Source organism: Talaromyces proteolyticus, assembly GCF_021365285.1.
Source record: "Talaromyces proteolyticus strain PMI_201 chromosome Unknown BGW36scaffold_4, whole genome shotgun sequence".
In the NCBI taxonomy this organism is placed as follows: Eukaryota; Fungi; Ascomycota; class Eurotiomycetes; order Eurotiales; family Trichocomaceae; genus Talaromyces; species Talaromyces proteolyticus.
In genome coordinates this window covers 458971-475392 of record NW_025764280.1, presented here as the reverse complement: position 1 = coordinate 475392, position 16422 = coordinate 458971, and the positions used below count along the sequence as shown (strand labels likewise).

Sequence of the window (16422 nt, the reverse complement as noted above, 5' to 3'; positions counted from 1 at the left end):
GCCTGGCAATCTAGCAACTGCATCCTACCAGTCCGTGCCCCCAGCCATGCATGTCAGCCAAACATGGCCAGGCTAGACAGCTCTTGGTATCTCTTGGTATCCCTAAGCAACCAGTGGCAGCGCTAGGATGGCGCCGGCTGCATGCGTCGGGGATTTAGACCGATTTAGACCGGCTGCGATGTCCTCGTGGCTCATCTTCCAGCCCTCTATCGATCGATCGAGATGCGAGATAGGCCATCCTCGCCTGGTCTATACTGGAATTGGTAGTCACATTTCTGGAAGGTATCTTGAGCTGCCCACTACGCTGGTATGTATTGCGGACAGAATGGCATAGACGGGATCCAGCGAAATGAAAACGACTGATCCGTTCTGTGAATTGATGAAATGGATACTTCGTACATGGCTGATGTTCATGTTCATGTATATGTACATGTTCGTGTTCGTGCTGATGCTGATGCTATGCCTAAGATATTGGAAAAGAGAAAAGAAAACGAAAAGAAAAAGACGATTGCATGTAGAAAAATGTCATCCACCTTGCGTCTACTCTACGTCTAAGCATCTCCTGCCAGATGACGAACCTGCCCGCCGTGGGCAGCCGGCGGGACAGTGGCCGGCTGATAAGCCGTGTCATACGGCTGGTAAGACGCGCCGCGAGCATACGGCGCTGCTGTCATCTCGAACCCTTCGTGATCGTCCTCGCTCGACGAGGACGAGTAGCCGTCTCGGTCCCGATGGCGATTGTATGGCCCGGCTGGTTGAGGCTCCGGACGGGAGGGGACCCCTTGATCCATCCCTAGCGGGTGAGCATTCAAATGCTCCTCATCCACATCGCGCAAGGGCACGTGGTCATCATCGTAAGATGCCAAATGCATCTTACCTGGCGGCACGGTAGGGTCCGTCCCCCAACTCCGGATGGGATGGGCTCTACCCTTTCTCCATGGCTCGGACAAGGGTGGGAAATACTGTCGGTAGGACGCCCACGCAGTGAAGACTCCTAGTAGGGAGCCGGTGATGACATCGAATGGATGGTGCCGAGCATCCATAATACGGCTCACCGCGATGAGCGCAGCCCCGAGAGAAGGAATCATGACAAGGATGGCCTTCCAAACCTCCCCGCGACTGTCCATGATGTGCATCTTGCCGCTCAGGTAGAGCGAGAGATAGAACAAACCGGCGAAAGACGCTGTCAACACGTCAGCTTGGAGCCTATCGTAGCAGCCATTTTCAAGCCAAACTTACAGCTACTGTGACCAGACGGCCAGGAACGGAACCCGTCCTTGATCAAGGATGCTTCCCCTGTACAGATCGTCGAATTCGAGAGGCCAAAGACTGGGAGGTCCTGGCTTCCCGGGGCTGGCTGGCAGCGGTCGATGAGATCCGGGCGAGGTTTTCCAGCGGCATTTTTCAAGACCTGGGTGATGACAAAGGCTAACCCTTGTGACAGGAGTAGGCCGAGTATTCCACAGTTCAGTTCCCACAAACGATCCTTGAGTCTGTAGGGACCCGTCAGCTTTCTTCTCCCCGAACGATCGGAAATCGGTTTATGGTGCGAAAAGAGTCCATCGATGACTAGTGTGTAGATGGCGATAATGACGATTGGCGAGAGAATAGAGATGAGGAGGGCTTCTTGGATCGTAACTCGTTCATGAACAGCATAAGGATACTGCAGGCTTTTGTTGTCTAGCGAGAAATGTTGATGATAAGGCTGGACCAGGTCTAGTACATAGAATCCAATGGCAAAAGCACTTTCAATTGAGTCAGTCTTGGATTTGGGGGTGGCTCGTTTCGGCACTCACATGATGATTACATAGTCGAAAATATATCTAATCAGTCAGCACAAACGTAAAGATAAAATAAAAAGGAGAAACATACGAAATGATAACGCGAGCCTCTAGGCGCTTCTTCGAGAAAACAGGAAGCTTGGACGGCAGCTGGGCCATTTTCGCACTCTGGGCAGGGCACGCGACCAGCCCGGAACTTGGCGGGAAGACAAATATCAAGGAGATAGTTAAATATCCATCAAATGACAACCCCTAGCGATAAGTAGATCAAATGTGACTGATGATTGGGTTCGCAGAAAAGCATCAAAAATGCAAAACCAAAACCGAAAGAGCGTGCACCCGAAAGAGAATAGTGGTGCCTAAAGTAATAATGTCGGGATTTGGTGTTTCAGAATGACAGCAAAAAAAGACCAAGCTAATTGAGGCCCGAGAGCCGTTGTTACTGAAGATAGGAATAGTCGAGCAGATCAATTAATGCCCTGACTCCTCCCAATGGTGAAAATAATAATGATGATGATTATTTATTATTCTGTTCCACGGGCGAGACCGCTGTGGGTCCTGTGGCTCGACAGTTTGGCTGCTGGTTGGCTTATGAGTCATACAAGCACTGCCCCCAAAAGTAGAAGGCGCTAACTATATATGGACTAGAATACCTACATCTGCCTCTATACCTTCCTAATTAGGCCAACATATTGAATAAGTAATTTTTTTGATTGGATGGATGCTTGCTTTAATATATTAAGATCTGAATAAAATCTATTGATTACAATGCTAAAATGCCTGCCTCAGTACTTAGGGTTAGGGTTAGGGCTCCCGCGGCTTTGTGTCGAACGGAATATAATTTAGTTGACAGGTACGATTTATCACCACCTAATGCCCACAGACACTGCTCTTTACAAAGAAACACTGAGCCCATCAAAGCACATAGCAACCAATTAAAGTAACCGCTGCGTATTATTACTCTATCGTAACACGTATCAATCCTCTGCTGGGACAGGGGTGGCGGAGATTGATCTCCGAAATCCGACCTCGACAGCTACCACATGCAAATCCTATATTATAACGACCCCTCATGTTTCGTCCTCTCCAGATTTCTGTTTGGCCAAATAGATCTATCAAGCCGTGGTTGATAACCCTCAAGTGAAAACATGGCCCCCGAAAACAATGCAGCATGGCTCACGGCCAAGAACGCCCACCCTCTCAAGGTCGGACCGGCCCCCTACACGCCCCCAGGCCCCAGGGAGATCGTGGTGCGGAACCATGCCGTAGCCATTAACCCGGTAGACTGGGCCAAGCAGCTGATGGGGGACACTCTGATGGGGTACGTCAAGTACCCCTTCATCCTTGGCGGCGACATAGCCGGCGAAGTGGTCGAGGTTGGACCCCAGATGCAACGATTCCGAGTCGGAGACCGCGTGATCGGCTGTGGCCTGGGACTGGCTCCCACTGTGAATCGTGCTGCCGAGGGTGCCTTCCAGCAATACGTCATCTTGCACGAACACATGGCTGCCCCGATCCCCGATGAAACTCCATACGAGCAGGCCAGCGTGATCCCGCTGACGCTGACTACAGCTACCTATGGCCTCTTCCATGCTGAATTTTTGGGTCTCGACCTGCCCACCGTTCCCGCAAGAGCGAATCCCAACGGCCGCGCCGTAATTATCACCGGGGGCGCGTCTAGTGTGGGCAGTAACGCAGTGCAGCTGGCTGTGGCGGCGGGGTACGAGGTATACTCGACCTGCTCGCCCAAAAACTTCGAATATGTGCTGGGACTCGGCGCGACGCGGGTCTTTGACTATCACAATACCGGCTGGACCGAAGAAATGATAGAGGCCCTGCGCGGTAAGCCCATCTACGGCGCATATACTGTGGGGGATGGGGCAGTGGAAGCGTGCACCAAGATCCTGCAACGACTGAAGAAAGACGGAGGAGAGGTGGAACGAAAGATTGCCTTCGCGGGATCCCATATCCCTGCCGATAAGCTGAAAACGATGCTCGGGACAGCCAGTTTTCTGGGCTCGATGATATGGTGGCTCGGACGCACCGCAGTTGTCTCGAGCATTACTGGTGTAAAAGCGCAGTTCGTCGACACCAAGGATATAGTCGATCCGGAGAGCGTGGTTGGTCGGGTCTTCTCTGAGTTCCTGCCCCGGGCCTTGCAGACAAAGCAGTTCATCCCGGCACCTGAGGCGAGGGTGGTGGGCAGAGGTTTGGAGGCTATCCAGGAAGCCATGGATATTCAGGCAAAGGGAGTGTCGGCGTCGAAGATTGTCGTGACGCTGTAGTGATTTACTCTAGACTTTGGAAGCTTTCTCATATCTGAGTATTAATCAGTTTAGTATATCGATTTCATAGGATATAAATTTCTTACTGTTTGTACCATTGATACTGTTATGGAAGTCCCAGGAGCTAGGTAAATCGATGAACCAGTCCTTACACCGGATTTGACGATTGATGTGTCTCTAAAAGAAGCAGCATGAGAATGACGGGGGCGGACTCCGGGGTCTCCGAAGCCAATGCGACCTAACATCTGGAGTCGGAGTCCGAATTCCGCTCGATCAGCGTGAGTGTCAACAAACAGGCAAGATCGAAATCAAAAAATGCAAAGAAGTGCACAGGAGGTTTTTATATATCTTATTGAAGGAGGAAAAATTAAGATATATGATACGCATGTAAAGCCATCAGCATACTAAGATGAGGGAACAGCTATAAAGGTTATTTCTGACGGCTAACGTCAGGGTTCAATTAGGGGTCTTTTTAGTCGCTTTAGGATCTCTATACAAGCTCATCTAAAGCCCACCTAGCACCTGTCTGTTATAGCCCTTGGGTTGGTCATTGGTCACGGATGTCAATGATTAACTAACAACAATAATATACTCTTGACGAATAAGAAGTACCCATCATAAGTAATCTCCATAATTTAAGTTGATACGAAGACCAGCAAGATAAATATAATTGAGGTATCATTCAACTCCATACTCCATCGACCATTCCACCATAAATTGGATAATGTGAATGATAGTCAAGGGCTGCGAAAATACTCGTCAAACCAGGTATCATTCCCAATATCGAGAAGTTGCGTCAGCATCTGGTGGTCATTGATCAAGATCTCCTCACCATCAGTCCCCGGGTACGACCATGTCGTCAAAGCCTCGGCCGACGCTATAGGAGGATCCGGCATGGAGAAGGCCTTGGGCTGCGGAGCTGGCTCCAATCGCGCAGCTGCCCAGGCCTGAAACCGCTTCATGATGCGGACGATCTGGGAGAAGAGCTCGTTGGGAGATTTTTCGCCAGCCTCAACCGCGGTCCGTCGTATCTTGTCCGCTATGCGGTCCAAGACAGCGAGGAGGTCAACCGTTTGACGAACCGTCGGTTGATCACGGGCTGAATCCAGACAGATGGACAGACGATACAGGACAACTAGGCATCGTACCATCTGCGCCCAGAATGGGAAGGAGAATCCGACGCAGACGGAGGGGGGCAAAGTGAAGAAGACGTCCAGCCAAGACTTGATGGCACCCAACGAGCGCCAGTGGCATTCAAGTCGCTCAAACCCGAGAGTTGGAGCGCTGCCGACGGGGATGAAATCGCTTCCAGAAGTGGATAGGATGTCCGGGTTGACCGTATGAACGGTTTCGTAGATGCTCAGCTCAGCGTAGTGCAGATACATGATGATGATTTCTGTGACTCGGAAACAAGCTGGGTTAGAGTATTTTACTCGTAATGAAAAGTGTTGTGAAGATGCTTGCCTTCTTGCTGGAGCTCCAGGGGAATACACGACCGAACCTGCTGCAGCTGCGCTTGGAGGGTCTTGAGATAAAAGGAGGCCAGTAACGGCTCAGTCGAGGGCGAAAGAGGCGCAGCAAGAGAGCGGGTTAGTTCTTGCTGGTCGCGCATATCGACCGCTTGTTGGATGACCCGCTGTAGACGGACCTGCAAGCCCAGGAACTTGTCCATTTTGGAGGCCGTGTTGGTGCTGACGAGGCTCAGGTACTCCTCCATGCGAGGGGTCCATCGCATCGCATCTATCTGGCCAAAATAGGAGGAGACTCTGCCAAGGTGGTCGTGCGAGAGTTAGAGAGTTTCAACCCACGTGTTCGATGTACTAGGATAGAGGCATAAAGGAAGGGAAATAAAATACATAGAGCTCAATATAAAACAGCCCAGCACCACCCGGACACTCTCTAACGAGACCTGATCCGTCTCTGAGGTCAGCTCGCGAGCTGTCTGCGTGCTTCCCGGCTGGACGTTGTGCACTTCGTGCGGCATCGAATGAGCCCCTTGCGATAACGTTTTATGCAGGCGAAGATCATACACAAGTGACATGGCCAGTTGGGTCAGCCGAGAAGAGCTCGCAACCTTATTTAAAAACTGGTCATAGCCCCAGGCGACGTAGGTCAATAGGGTGAGCAGCAGGTCTATGCTCGCCTGTGTTTCGATAAGGGCAGCCTGTGCAATCAGGTGTTTGAGCCCCCGGCCGCGGAGGAGCTTCAGCTGGATTGAGGGTGCTGTGACAGTCATGATAGCCCGGAATAGGAGAGGCTTCTCCTGGCGAAGCTCTTGAGCGCTCGTTTCCAGGGGAAGGTCCAGGAAAGCGAAAAATCGCAGCATCTGAGTGCGAAAGGTGGTGATGTGTGCTTCTGCCTCTGATGAAGTGATTTCCCACAGTGGTCCAGTATCAGAGGTATCACAGCTGGGGGAGGGCTGCGGGAAGAAACTGGCACCGTGATGTGCTTGCTTTGGATGACCTGTGGGTGTGGCTGTGCTGCGAAATGAGCTGGTGGGCATTGACCCGGGCTCGTCTACTCCCAGTCTCTCTTGCGGGTTTAAGACTTGTGGACTTGGTTGGCGTGTGTCCATCAGCATGCCAGTCTCTCATTGCCTGGGCATTCACGTACCGGTTTTCCAGTGCTTCACGCAGGGATGCTGACGAGCCCGAATGTTCGGTGACAGACTGCAGCAGGGAGACGAGATTGTCGATGCGGCCCTCGAGCTGGGCAATCTTAACGGACGAATCTTGGCTTTTCTTTGCGTTTCTTCGGCGAAACGAGTCTGATGGACAGCATTCTTTATTGAGACGGTGGCATCTGTAAGACCAGCACCGCACACAACGGCAGCGCGAACCCGCATGCTTAGTTGCGTGCTGACTACAAGAAATTGGAGGATCCCGTAGGCGCGCAGACTCACCTTTCGCAACTGGTACCATTGCCATGACTGACGCACTTGGACTTGGATTTGAAGCAGTGCAGACACGCCTGTCCGTACGGGGCTGCATGGCCGGGGCCCCGTCTACGGGTTATGCCCCTAGGCTCGTCGAGATGCGTGACCATCGTTGGCTGGGAAGCAGGGACGGTGGGTCGGATACCGATAGATAAATGAGCCTCAGGAACAGTTCGGTTTCATTGGGGAATAGCGACGAGGAGCATGTCGACATACAAGTTGGAAGCCTTAGCCTGCCGGGCGGAGATCCAAACTCCGACGCACCCTCAGCCTGTTTGGGGCCCTGCCCTACAAGATTATTATACATTTGAAAGAGCTCTACTTCTGACTAGATTAATAATATTTAAAAAAAGACCACGTTTCATAAATCTGCCAGTAATATTTTGGAGACCATAATCTTTAATCATGAAGCATTGGGCAAGACTCATTCTCTACGTAAATGTCCAATCTTAGCTTCTTATTACAAGAAATAAACTGAGAATTAAATAACACGCGTTGTAGCTAAGACAAACATAAAACAAAACCAATTACTATATAATATTAATTATTGTCGTAACTTGATTGTTAATTGTTCTGGATTACGCTAGCCAGTTCTGGCGTTTTGCTGACCAATACTGCTCTTTCTGTCTCTGGCTACTTGTAATCTGTATCCAAACACCTTTCTATCATCAGTTGATACATCACGCACGCAGCATTTCCTTCTCTAAAACGATGCCTCGACGAAGCCGAGGATGTAGAGCATGTCGGCAAAGACGGATAGGTTGTGATGGCGCTCTACCAAGCTGCCGCCAGTGTCTTCTTACCAATCGCCAATGCTCTGGGCCTCTGCAGGGTACCATCATCATTGATCAGACTGCAAGTGTCAAGACCCGCTACAGGAAGGCCCCTTTTGGCTCGGACAAAAAAAATGTCTCGATGATGCATCAGCCATCATATGGAAAGATCTGGTCACTGGCCTTCGCTTCCGAGATCTTCTCAATGATAACGTCTACGACTGATCGGCCTACAAGACCAGCGTGGTTACGTCGATTGAGCGACGTACCTCTAAATGAGAGAGGCTTGGCCCTGGATCTTTCTCTTCAGGCACTCGCTATTGCTTACTATGGAGCGACTTCTAGCAACAGCTTGGTTGTTCAACATGCCTGGTTAATATACGGGAAGGCCCTATCTGGACAGTCCAAGGCTGTTTCTTATCGCTCTGACGCGTCAAGTGCAACCATAATATATACATCTGTAATCATGTCACTCTTCGAAGCTGTATGCTCCACGGATGTCGCCGCCTATGCCGCCCACCTTGCTGCGACTCGGAAAATGCTAGCTTTAGCAAGCTCTCAGCTTGCTCAGAACGAATTGCTTAGACAGGTGGCTCTACATGTCCAATACCAAACGGTTTGTGTCCCCCTTTATAATCGGATTACAACACTGACCCAAATATAGTTGCTTATGATGATAGCTTCGCCACTTGATTACCTAGCGCTCGAACCAGATACTGATATGTGGACTCGCCTGACATTGAACATGGCTAATAGTTCGCAGCAGGTAGCTGACCAGTTAATACCTCAGTTATTCAAACTAGGAAAAATATTGTCTGCTAAAATACATGATCCCGAAAATCCTGTTGCCCATTGCAACGACATACGGTCAAACATTGACAAGATTTGGACTGGATATGAAGATCAGGCAAATTTACGCGGCGAATATATTCAATACAATTTGGAAGGTGAAATCAAGTATCGGAATGGTTCGACAGCTATAGTTACGTCGTACTATACCACTGCCAAAATGATGTTCTCCCTCGCTGAACCCCAAAAAAATGCAAGCGAGATCAACAATTATTGTCAGATAATTATTGAATGCGCTATGTTTCTTTTCCGAACCCACAGCTCAGTTGGTTGTGCGCTATTACCCTCTTTCCTTCCATTAACTCTTGTGGCGATGTACAGCCCATCACCAAACTACCGAAGAATGGCTTACAATTTGCTTAATGATCGGGTTTTAGGTACACCATTCGCAGGTTTGAGGTCGATTATACTTCAACAAATCGGTTCAGTGGACAAAAATACCTCACCTTGCGGAATCGATATGCAGATGGCAGTGCCGACAAACTTGTTGCTATGATGCACTGCCGAAAGGATCTAGGGTTACATTTTTTTTCAGCACGAATAAATACCCTGGTGTTGGCTCGGTTTTACGCATACTAAGAAATATTGGTGAACCGCCAATACTTCCCCACCAAGGGGCATGATTTTGTGACGGATTTAGTACACGCCAATTACTATATAGTGAGTGGGGTGAGGGGCTATTTCAGAATGTTTCTTAAATCAGCCGCAATTTTGTCTCATTCAACCCACACAATTCGTCAACTGAAATATTCAAAAAAAAGAAAAATACATAATGGCAGGATTCCTTCGAAATTTCTCCTCTCTCGACATCCGTTCCGAGCGTCCTGTTGACACCGTCAAGTTCCACGCTGCGCGGAAAGCTGTCGAACTCAGCATGCTTGGTCTTGTTAGCGAATCATGCTTAATTCTTGAGCTACTTCCAGAGCATGGAAATGTACCTAATGCCAATGTGATGCCTGATGAAGCACAATTCCTGTTTGAGGCTATAGACAAAATGCCGGAAGGATTTGAAAGGCTGGGCAAGGAAGAACTAAAAGATCTGGAAGAGGAATCAATCCGGAAGATACCGTACCTTCCAGAAGAGGTAAATGTAGTGAACGGAAGTGAAGATGACTTCCAGGCTTTGAAAAGTTGGATAAAGGAGTTAGATTCGGACGAGGATATTGCATGGGGCTTAAATGCAACAACTGGGTATCACGTACGCCGCTCTATTTGCTTCCCTCATCTCTTTGGTATTTATCCTGTCGAAGGGCAACCGGTCGTGAAAAAATCTAATGAAAAGAGATAGGCGATGCGTCTTTCTGGCAGCCTAACAGGGCTTCTAAATATTGCTCTAACTCTCAACAAAACCACTGAAGCCGACGATATCATGACTCGCATTGCGGACCGCATCCATGCGAATCAGCAAGCTATGTATCTTTCTGGAATACGGAAGGCCTGGAGTAAATATTTCGTGTTTGGATGGCTGCGAAACAAACTTGGAGTTGCAGAAAATGAACTCAAAGAGTATGCGGCATTTATACACGAAACGACAAAGAAAAGGCTAGAGGGGGGAACTATAAAGCCCCTGGAAATGTTTAGAAACAAGAGTATGGAGGACATCCTCAAGGAGCTCGATAAGAATACGTTAAGGTTCAAGGAGAAATTCGAAGAGATTCTGTATCATTCGGATGACGATGATGAAGACGCAGAAGATGACGCTGAGGCGGAGAACAATGAAGAACGGCCTTCTAAGCAGCAAAAATACACTGCTCCAGACACCATACTTCGCGCACCTGCAACTGCGGAACAGATTGTTGCGGCGGAATTGAAATTGGGCAGGCCACTCCCTGATGATCTCAAAGACTTCTACGCCATGACTAATGGCACACGTCTCGTCATTCGGGGTCCACGGTTTCACATCCTCAGTAACCGCCTTCCAAATGTGCAGTCTCTATTCTGGGAAGAGGACGACTATATGACCGATTACCAATTTAATCTCTTCCCCGACGCCAAGCTGCCCGTGTCGATCGAATGGCCAGGAATTGAGGGTGGGGGGATTGCGATGTACGAACATAATGGGCAGGGCACAGAATATGTATGGTATATACAGGGAGAATTGCTGGACAAAGCGAGGAATCTTTTGGGTGAGGCATACGGAAAAGCAAATGAGACGGAAAAGAAGGCTTTCGATGGTTTGGTGGCAGAGTACCATGGAAGTTGGGAGCAGCTCAGGAATCTCCAGGGTTGCTGGTATCAGCAGAGCTGGGGATCTCCGGATGGCATGGTTGTATTCCACAATTTCAGGGCTTATTTGAGCTTGGTATTGTTTCAGAGTATATTTGAAGAAGACCGGAGTCCGCTCAAAGCACTCGATGAGGAATATTAATTAGCTATCTGAAAAGTCCGGGCTTGCGCCCGATTAACACATTATGACTACAAAAGCCTCACCGAAAGTAACATTTCAAATGAATGTATGTATTCACAATATCTAGGATCCCGATGGGACTCATAATCTTTTAGATCAAACTGACTGGCGAGTATACATGGAGGTTTAAAACATTCCACTCCGCAGACACTACAGTAGACCGAGTAAAATTATTTGTATTTTAGCGAGTCAGAATCATATGCATTATGTTATCTCATGCTAATAGAACCAATGGCACTCTAGCTTCTGTGTAGATAACAAATATAAGATAATTATTATAGGTGCTTATAGCGTCAATAACACCATGTTAGTATTATGAGGTGCAATGCGGGGATGCGAAGACGTGATTTCGACAGCATATGTTACTTTTATTTCAGAGGCTTCGAAGCACTTGGTTTCTTTCTTTCTGTTTTTTCTTTTCTGTTTTCTTTCTTTGTATTATTTTATTTTCATTTATATTTTGTGGTAATATACCTGCAGAAACAAAAATGAGCCCTAAAAGTGTGTGGACGTCGGTGAGTCCGTGAATGTTGGTAGCATGTAATCCCAATCCGATACTAAGGCTGCTTTTATTAGTTCCGATCATTTATCTGGGACACAGATTCCCATTTGAAATCCCCAGAAGAGCGGAAGCTAGTCCGCAAACTGGACTTTGCTTTGTTGACGATTGGGTGTTTAGGATTTTTCGTAGAACATGCTTACTGCCAATTTTTTATGTGAATTCACTAATTGCTTTTATTGCATAGTTGAAATACCTAGACCAGAACAACATTACCAATGCATACGTGAGGTGAGTGTCCCCCCATGAAATTATTGAACAGTCCGTTGATAGGACAATAGTGGTATGCAGGAAGATCTTAAGATGTTTGGCAACCAGTACACCTACGCAGTCAGTTTATCCGTCTAATGAGAGCTAGCGGATATATTTGTTTAACACGAGGAGCAAGAATAGACAACAGCATACACCGTAGCATATGCCGTAATGCAGGTGCCATCGACACTCATCATCCAAAAGATTAGACCAAGGTACTGGCTCACTGCAATGGAGGTTGGATGGGGTACTTTCACGCTCGCCCAAGCTGGGATGACCAATGTATCGCAACTATACGCATTTAGATTTCTAATTGGGTTTTTCGAGAGTTCCTTTTTCCCTTGCATGCTATATGTTTTAGGGTCATGGTAAGCATATATCTATGCAAACAGGAATTTGAAAGATTTTATTAACTGACGTCGTTATCTCAGGTATACGAAGACCGAATTAGGTATGTTTTGTTATTGTTATATTTCAACGTCAATCTAAAGAGATACTACTAGCAAAACGAACGGCGATATTTCACATGACTGCTCCATTAGGTTCAGCATTCAGTGGCTACCTTGTATGTAATTTTAGCCTATGACATAGCAGGTTAAGAACTGATTGTGGCCGACAGCAAGCAGCTGTATACAAAAACCTGAATGGCCATCACGGCATCGCTGGGTGGAAGTGGCTATATATTGTATGCGGGGTATGTCTCAAGATCAATATCACTGAACTACCTTGCATTACATGTATATGGAGAAGAGCATTAACGAATATATTCTCAGGGTATGACGATCCCTGTTGGGATCGTCACCTTCTTCTTCTACCCCGACGTACCTCACAACACTCGTGCATGGTATCTGAGTGCTGAAGAAATAGAAATTGCTCGAGACCGAGTTAATAAGGCAGGAAAAGCCGCACCTGCGAAAATCTCAACGGCAACCTTTTTGCGTGCCGCGCGGAGATGGAGTATACACTACCTGTTCTTGCCTTTGTTTCGGATCTTATTGACTAATCAACCTTTATGACTTTCTTAGGGTGGTATGCCTTTACACTTGGCTATGTGGTATGATCTAGATTCTTACTAGCATACCTTTCTCTTAGATATTCAAAGATAAAGCTGATTATCAAAGTTATATGGATCCGGATGCGCAGCAACAAGCTACTTTGCTATCTGGCTGAAAGCCGAAGGCTTCTCCGTCACTGAACGAAACGTGATTCCGACAGGCTCCAATCTTATTTCTGCTTTCTGTGTAGTTCTTGTGAGTTTATTCAGTTGAACTAAATACCATATCAAGTCTTACTGATCCCTGCGGAGTGGGGCTTTCTTTCCGACTATACCGGAAGCCGGTTTCTATTTGTCATCTTGCCACTTGTTGGTCATCCCTGAGATTTCTTTATCTTATTCATTCGTCAACTGATAAAGTTAGGTATATGGCCTAGTACCAAATGGAATCCTTGCAGTATGGCCGGCAAGTGTTGGTTTGAAAGAATTCGCATTTTTAACTGACGGAGTTCAGTTGATGACTGCGATATTGTAAGACTGCCGTTCTCATTTTCATCTGTACATCCATTCTAACTATTTGCTTAGTTATACTTGGGCAAATGAAGTCTGTTCCGACGACAACGAGGAGCGTGCCTTCGTTGTTAGCAGTATGAATGGCTTTCAATATGCCGTATGATTCTTCTAACTTCACAACGAGACATTTCTTTACTAACGTAAGGTCTCAATAGGTAGCAGCATGGCTGCCCATCGTTATATTTCCTCAGACAGAAGCGCCTAGTTTTCGTCAGTGCCTCCTTCTCCAGGAAAAAAAAACGTTTTTGAAGAGGACTAATAGTCATGCGAATATAGGGAAGGGTTTCCCTGCTACATTCGGCTTTGTTATTGCGGCACTAGTCGTCATAGCAATCATTCAGGTTCTTGTATTACGAGAGGGACGTAAAAGGGCCTCCTACAGGGATTAAAATTCATCTTCTGGGAAGATTCTGAGACCTAGGTCATGTGTACTAAATTAGTTGGTTGGGCGAGTTGAACACTCCAACGCGAAACCATCCCGACAGCCATAAAAGTACAGTACAGAGAACCAACTAACAAGTTGTTACTGGCGTATATATGGTTTTAGCCCCGCGCATTCTATTGTAATCCAGCCAGCGTAGATTGAATCAAGCACACTGAAGTAATTGGCTACAAATTAGGGCTGCAATCCCACAGCGGACTAGTGCAATAATGCGTGGTAGGATACGCCGACAGACTTCATTTCTTCCTATCTATTTTTCTGGGGTTCGATCCTTTCAATGATTTGTTTCTTGATGTATGTACGGATGCAATTTTTAAAAGCAGCTTGGATACCAAAATAGTGACTCTGCCCCGCGCTGTGGCATTTTTATAGAAAAATTCTTAAAGCTCGTTATAAAGCATGTAGACGGTATTTTTCAATGATATTAATGTTATCGGAATTCTTTAGCAGTTGATATTAAATCACTTTGAATCAAAGGTAACGTCATATCTGCTTAGTGGGAAGCAGTAGGACGCTAATAGTTATAACTTAATATTATTTCAAATTGTTGATATGGTGATAGCCACCATATTTATCGTGTTAATAGGAATGTATTCGCTATTAAGGTTCAGCCTGTCCTCCTGACAATGGATGAAGTGTATGTCTTGTGTAAGTCTTGGTATTCATGATATAAGAAATTGGGGAGATGGTACATCTTAAATACTTGTTAAATTTTACATGAAAAATGAAACAAAAAAACTAGTATTATTAATAAGGTAGCCTGGATGGCTATAGTTTGATAATGACAAAACTTTGAATATAACACTACAAAGATATATTGGGTAAAGAAGCCCTCCCCAAAATAACACTAATAATAATAATTGAACTCTATATATTATCTATAGATGTGACTCCGAGACTTATATATTCTCAGTCTGATATAAATTAATGTAAATTAAAATGAACGGCAGGAAATCCTTGAATATATGCAAGATTTTGTCATATGAGCGCATCAGTCTCGCCATCACCTGAAGCCTAGGAAAGGTTTTACCTCATCTATGCCAACGGGCACGGTTTTCGTCCGAATTTTAACCCGAACCATCTGGATGACCAATCAAGTAAAGTAAAGTCATTTGCGTCTCTATTATTCTCCAGTGGGGAATGCATGTCTCTTAGCGCTGGAGGTGCTAGTTCTGGTATAAACCGCGCTAGCGAAACCTTCCGTAATAGGTATAGCCAATATAAAGAATCTGACTTAGTCTGACTATGATAGGTGAGGATGAGACCCGAAGGAGAGCGAAAATAACACGAAAGGGGTTTGTATTTGAGGCCTTCCGAGAAATCGCACTGTGACTGGCTCTGCGTAAGCTCGTGTGCATAGGGGTTACACGGACAACTATATATGATTAGAAATCGTATTTGAATTTAGACAACTTTGAAGTGGAAATTTATGAAACATAAATATATATAAAAGGAGGCAGAACATCTATTTCGTGCACACGGTCTATACCATCGCAACCATATTCAAATTCCCAAACGGGGCCGTTGAGATCTTCAGAGTAATTTGGGTACAAACCGTGACATAAGACACTCACTTCATTGAATCATTCAAAATGCCAACCCTTTTGATTATCGGGGCCGGCTCCAGAGTCGGCCAGGCAACAGCAGAAGCTTTCGCTAATGTGGGATATAAAGTCGCTGTTGCCTCGCGAACAGCAAGACTTGATCCCAAATTCAAGCATTTTGTTTTTGACGCAACGAAGCCGGAGACCGTGCCGGGTCTATTCAAAGAGGTTCGAAAAATTGTTGGCATACCCAGTGTGGTGATTTACAATGGTGCGTTGCTCATACACACGCTCTTTTTGCACCTTCTGATGGCACTGACGACAAATCAGCTTATGCAGCTCATATCACAAAACCGGAAGATCCGTTCGAAACACCAATAGATCAGTTCCACAGTAGCATGAACGTCAACACTACTAGTCCTTGGGTCGCCGCTGGCGAATCTGTGAAAGGTTTCGAGGACCTGGGTACCGAGGGCCTAGGAGCCGAAGGCGGGACGTTTATCTATACTGGAAACATACTCAATATCACTGTGTCTCCTGGTTTCTCGACTTTTGGAATGGGCAAAATTGCAACTTCGCATTTGATTCAGCACCTCGCTCTGGTGTCTTACCTTGACAAGCCATACAAGTAAGTTCTAAATATTTCATATTAATAATGACAAGAGGCTGAATTTGCCTTATGTAGGTTCTACTGGGGTGATCAGCGACTCTCAGATGGCCAACCTTTAGCAACGGGTCTAAGTGGTCCTGCTCACGCGGAGCTGTATTTGGAATTGGCGAAGGATCCAAAGCAAAGAGCTTGGATGCAGACTTTCGTCAAGGGACAAGGATATGTTGTGTTTCCACGCCAAGAGAGCTGGTACCCGAGTTCTTGAAGGGTTCAAGAACGACATTATATGGTTAACGACAAAGCTGCTTAAACTCGATGGATATGTTTTTTAACATTTGACCAGTTTATGATAGCTAATGTTGTTAGCTGTCAACGTGGTAGCCTGAATTATTTGACATTAGTGTCATGTCTTGGAAGT

At 46.5% G+C, this 16422-nt stretch overlaps 7 protein-coding genes across 7 annotated transcripts; 5 read left to right on the top strand and 2 right to left on the bottom strand.

The window, feature by feature from the left end:
• Positions 1 to 287: 287 nt before the first annotated feature.
• BGW36DRAFT_125491 (PAP2 domain protein) lies at positions 288 to 2275 on the bottom strand. Its single transcript, XM_046209319.1, has 4 exons — positions 1873 to 2275; positions 1797 to 1817; positions 1240 to 1745; positions 288 to 1183 (listed from the first exon to the last, which is right to left on the bottom strand). The coding sequence occupies exons 1-4, from the start codon at positions 1938 to 1940 to the stop codon at positions 552 to 554; spliced, it is 1227 nt and encodes a 408-aa protein (XP_046073962.1). The 5' UTR covers positions 1941 to 2275; the 3' UTR covers positions 288 to 551.
• Positions 2276 to 2877: 602 nt separating this feature from the next.
• On the top strand, positions 2878 to 4220 carry BGW36DRAFT_373727 (zinc-binding oxidoreductase). The gene has a single exon (XM_046215609.1). It carries the CDS (start codon positions 2930 to 2932, stop codon positions 4064 to 4066), a length of 1137 nt encoding a protein of 378 aa, XP_046073961.1. The 5' UTR covers positions 2878 to 2929; the 3' UTR covers positions 4067 to 4220.
• Positions 4221 to 4451: 231 nt separating this feature from the next.
• Positions 4452 to 7111, bottom strand: BGW36DRAFT_405529 (uncharacterized protein; the record flags this gene model as incomplete). Its single annotated transcript, XM_046218972.1, has 5 exons — positions 4452 to 5462; positions 5531 to 5832; positions 5875 to 6621; positions 6680 to 6868; positions 6969 to 7111. 5 exons carry the CDS (start codon positions 7109 to 7111, stop codon positions 4804 to 4806), a joined length of 2040 nt encoding a protein of 679 aa, XP_046073960.1. The 3' UTR covers positions 4452 to 4803.
• A 601-nt stretch (positions 7112 to 7712) lies between these two features.
• On the top strand, positions 7713 to 9119 carry BGW36DRAFT_425082 (uncharacterized protein; the record flags this gene model as incomplete). Its single annotated transcript, XM_046220065.1, has 2 exons — positions 7713 to 8390; positions 8439 to 9119. The coding sequence occupies 2 exons, from the start codon at positions 7713 to 7715 to the stop codon at positions 9117 to 9119; spliced, it is 1359 nt and encodes a 452-aa protein (XP_046073959.1).
• A 276-nt stretch (positions 9120 to 9395) lies between these two features.
• On the top strand, positions 9396 to 10991 carry BGW36DRAFT_356916 (uncharacterized protein; the record flags this gene model as incomplete). The annotated part of the gene is made up of 2 exons (XM_046213828.1): positions 9396 to 9821; positions 9912 to 10991. 2 exons carry the CDS (start codon positions 9396 to 9398, stop codon positions 10989 to 10991), a joined length of 1506 nt encoding a protein of 501 aa, XP_046073958.1.
• A 527-nt stretch (positions 10992 to 11518) lies between these two features.
• On the top strand, positions 11519 to 13797 carry BGW36DRAFT_425080 (pantothenate transporter liz1; the record flags this gene model as incomplete). The annotated part of the gene is made up of 16 exons (XM_046220064.1): positions 11519 to 11545; positions 11607 to 11717; positions 11777 to 11820; positions 11871 to 11919; positions 11983 to 12209; positions 12273 to 12292; positions 12345 to 12406; positions 12461 to 12535; positions 12615 to 12798; positions 12867 to 12895; positions 12963 to 13091; positions 13148 to 13204; positions 13260 to 13366; positions 13421 to 13505; positions 13564 to 13618; positions 13685 to 13797. 16 exons carry the CDS (start codon positions 11519 to 11521, stop codon positions 13795 to 13797), a joined length of 1374 nt encoding a protein of 457 aa, XP_046073957.1.
• Positions 13798 to 15442: 1645 nt separating this feature from the next.
• BGW36DRAFT_425079 (putative short-chain dehydrogenases/reductase) lies at positions 15443 to 16269 on the top strand (the record flags this gene model as incomplete). The annotated part of the gene is made up of 3 exons (XM_046220063.1): positions 15443 to 15665; positions 15725 to 16022; positions 16080 to 16269. 3 exons carry the CDS (start codon positions 15443 to 15445, stop codon positions 16267 to 16269), a joined length of 711 nt encoding a protein of 236 aa, XP_046073956.1.
• Between the last annotated feature and the right edge of the window lie 153 nt (positions 16270 to 16422).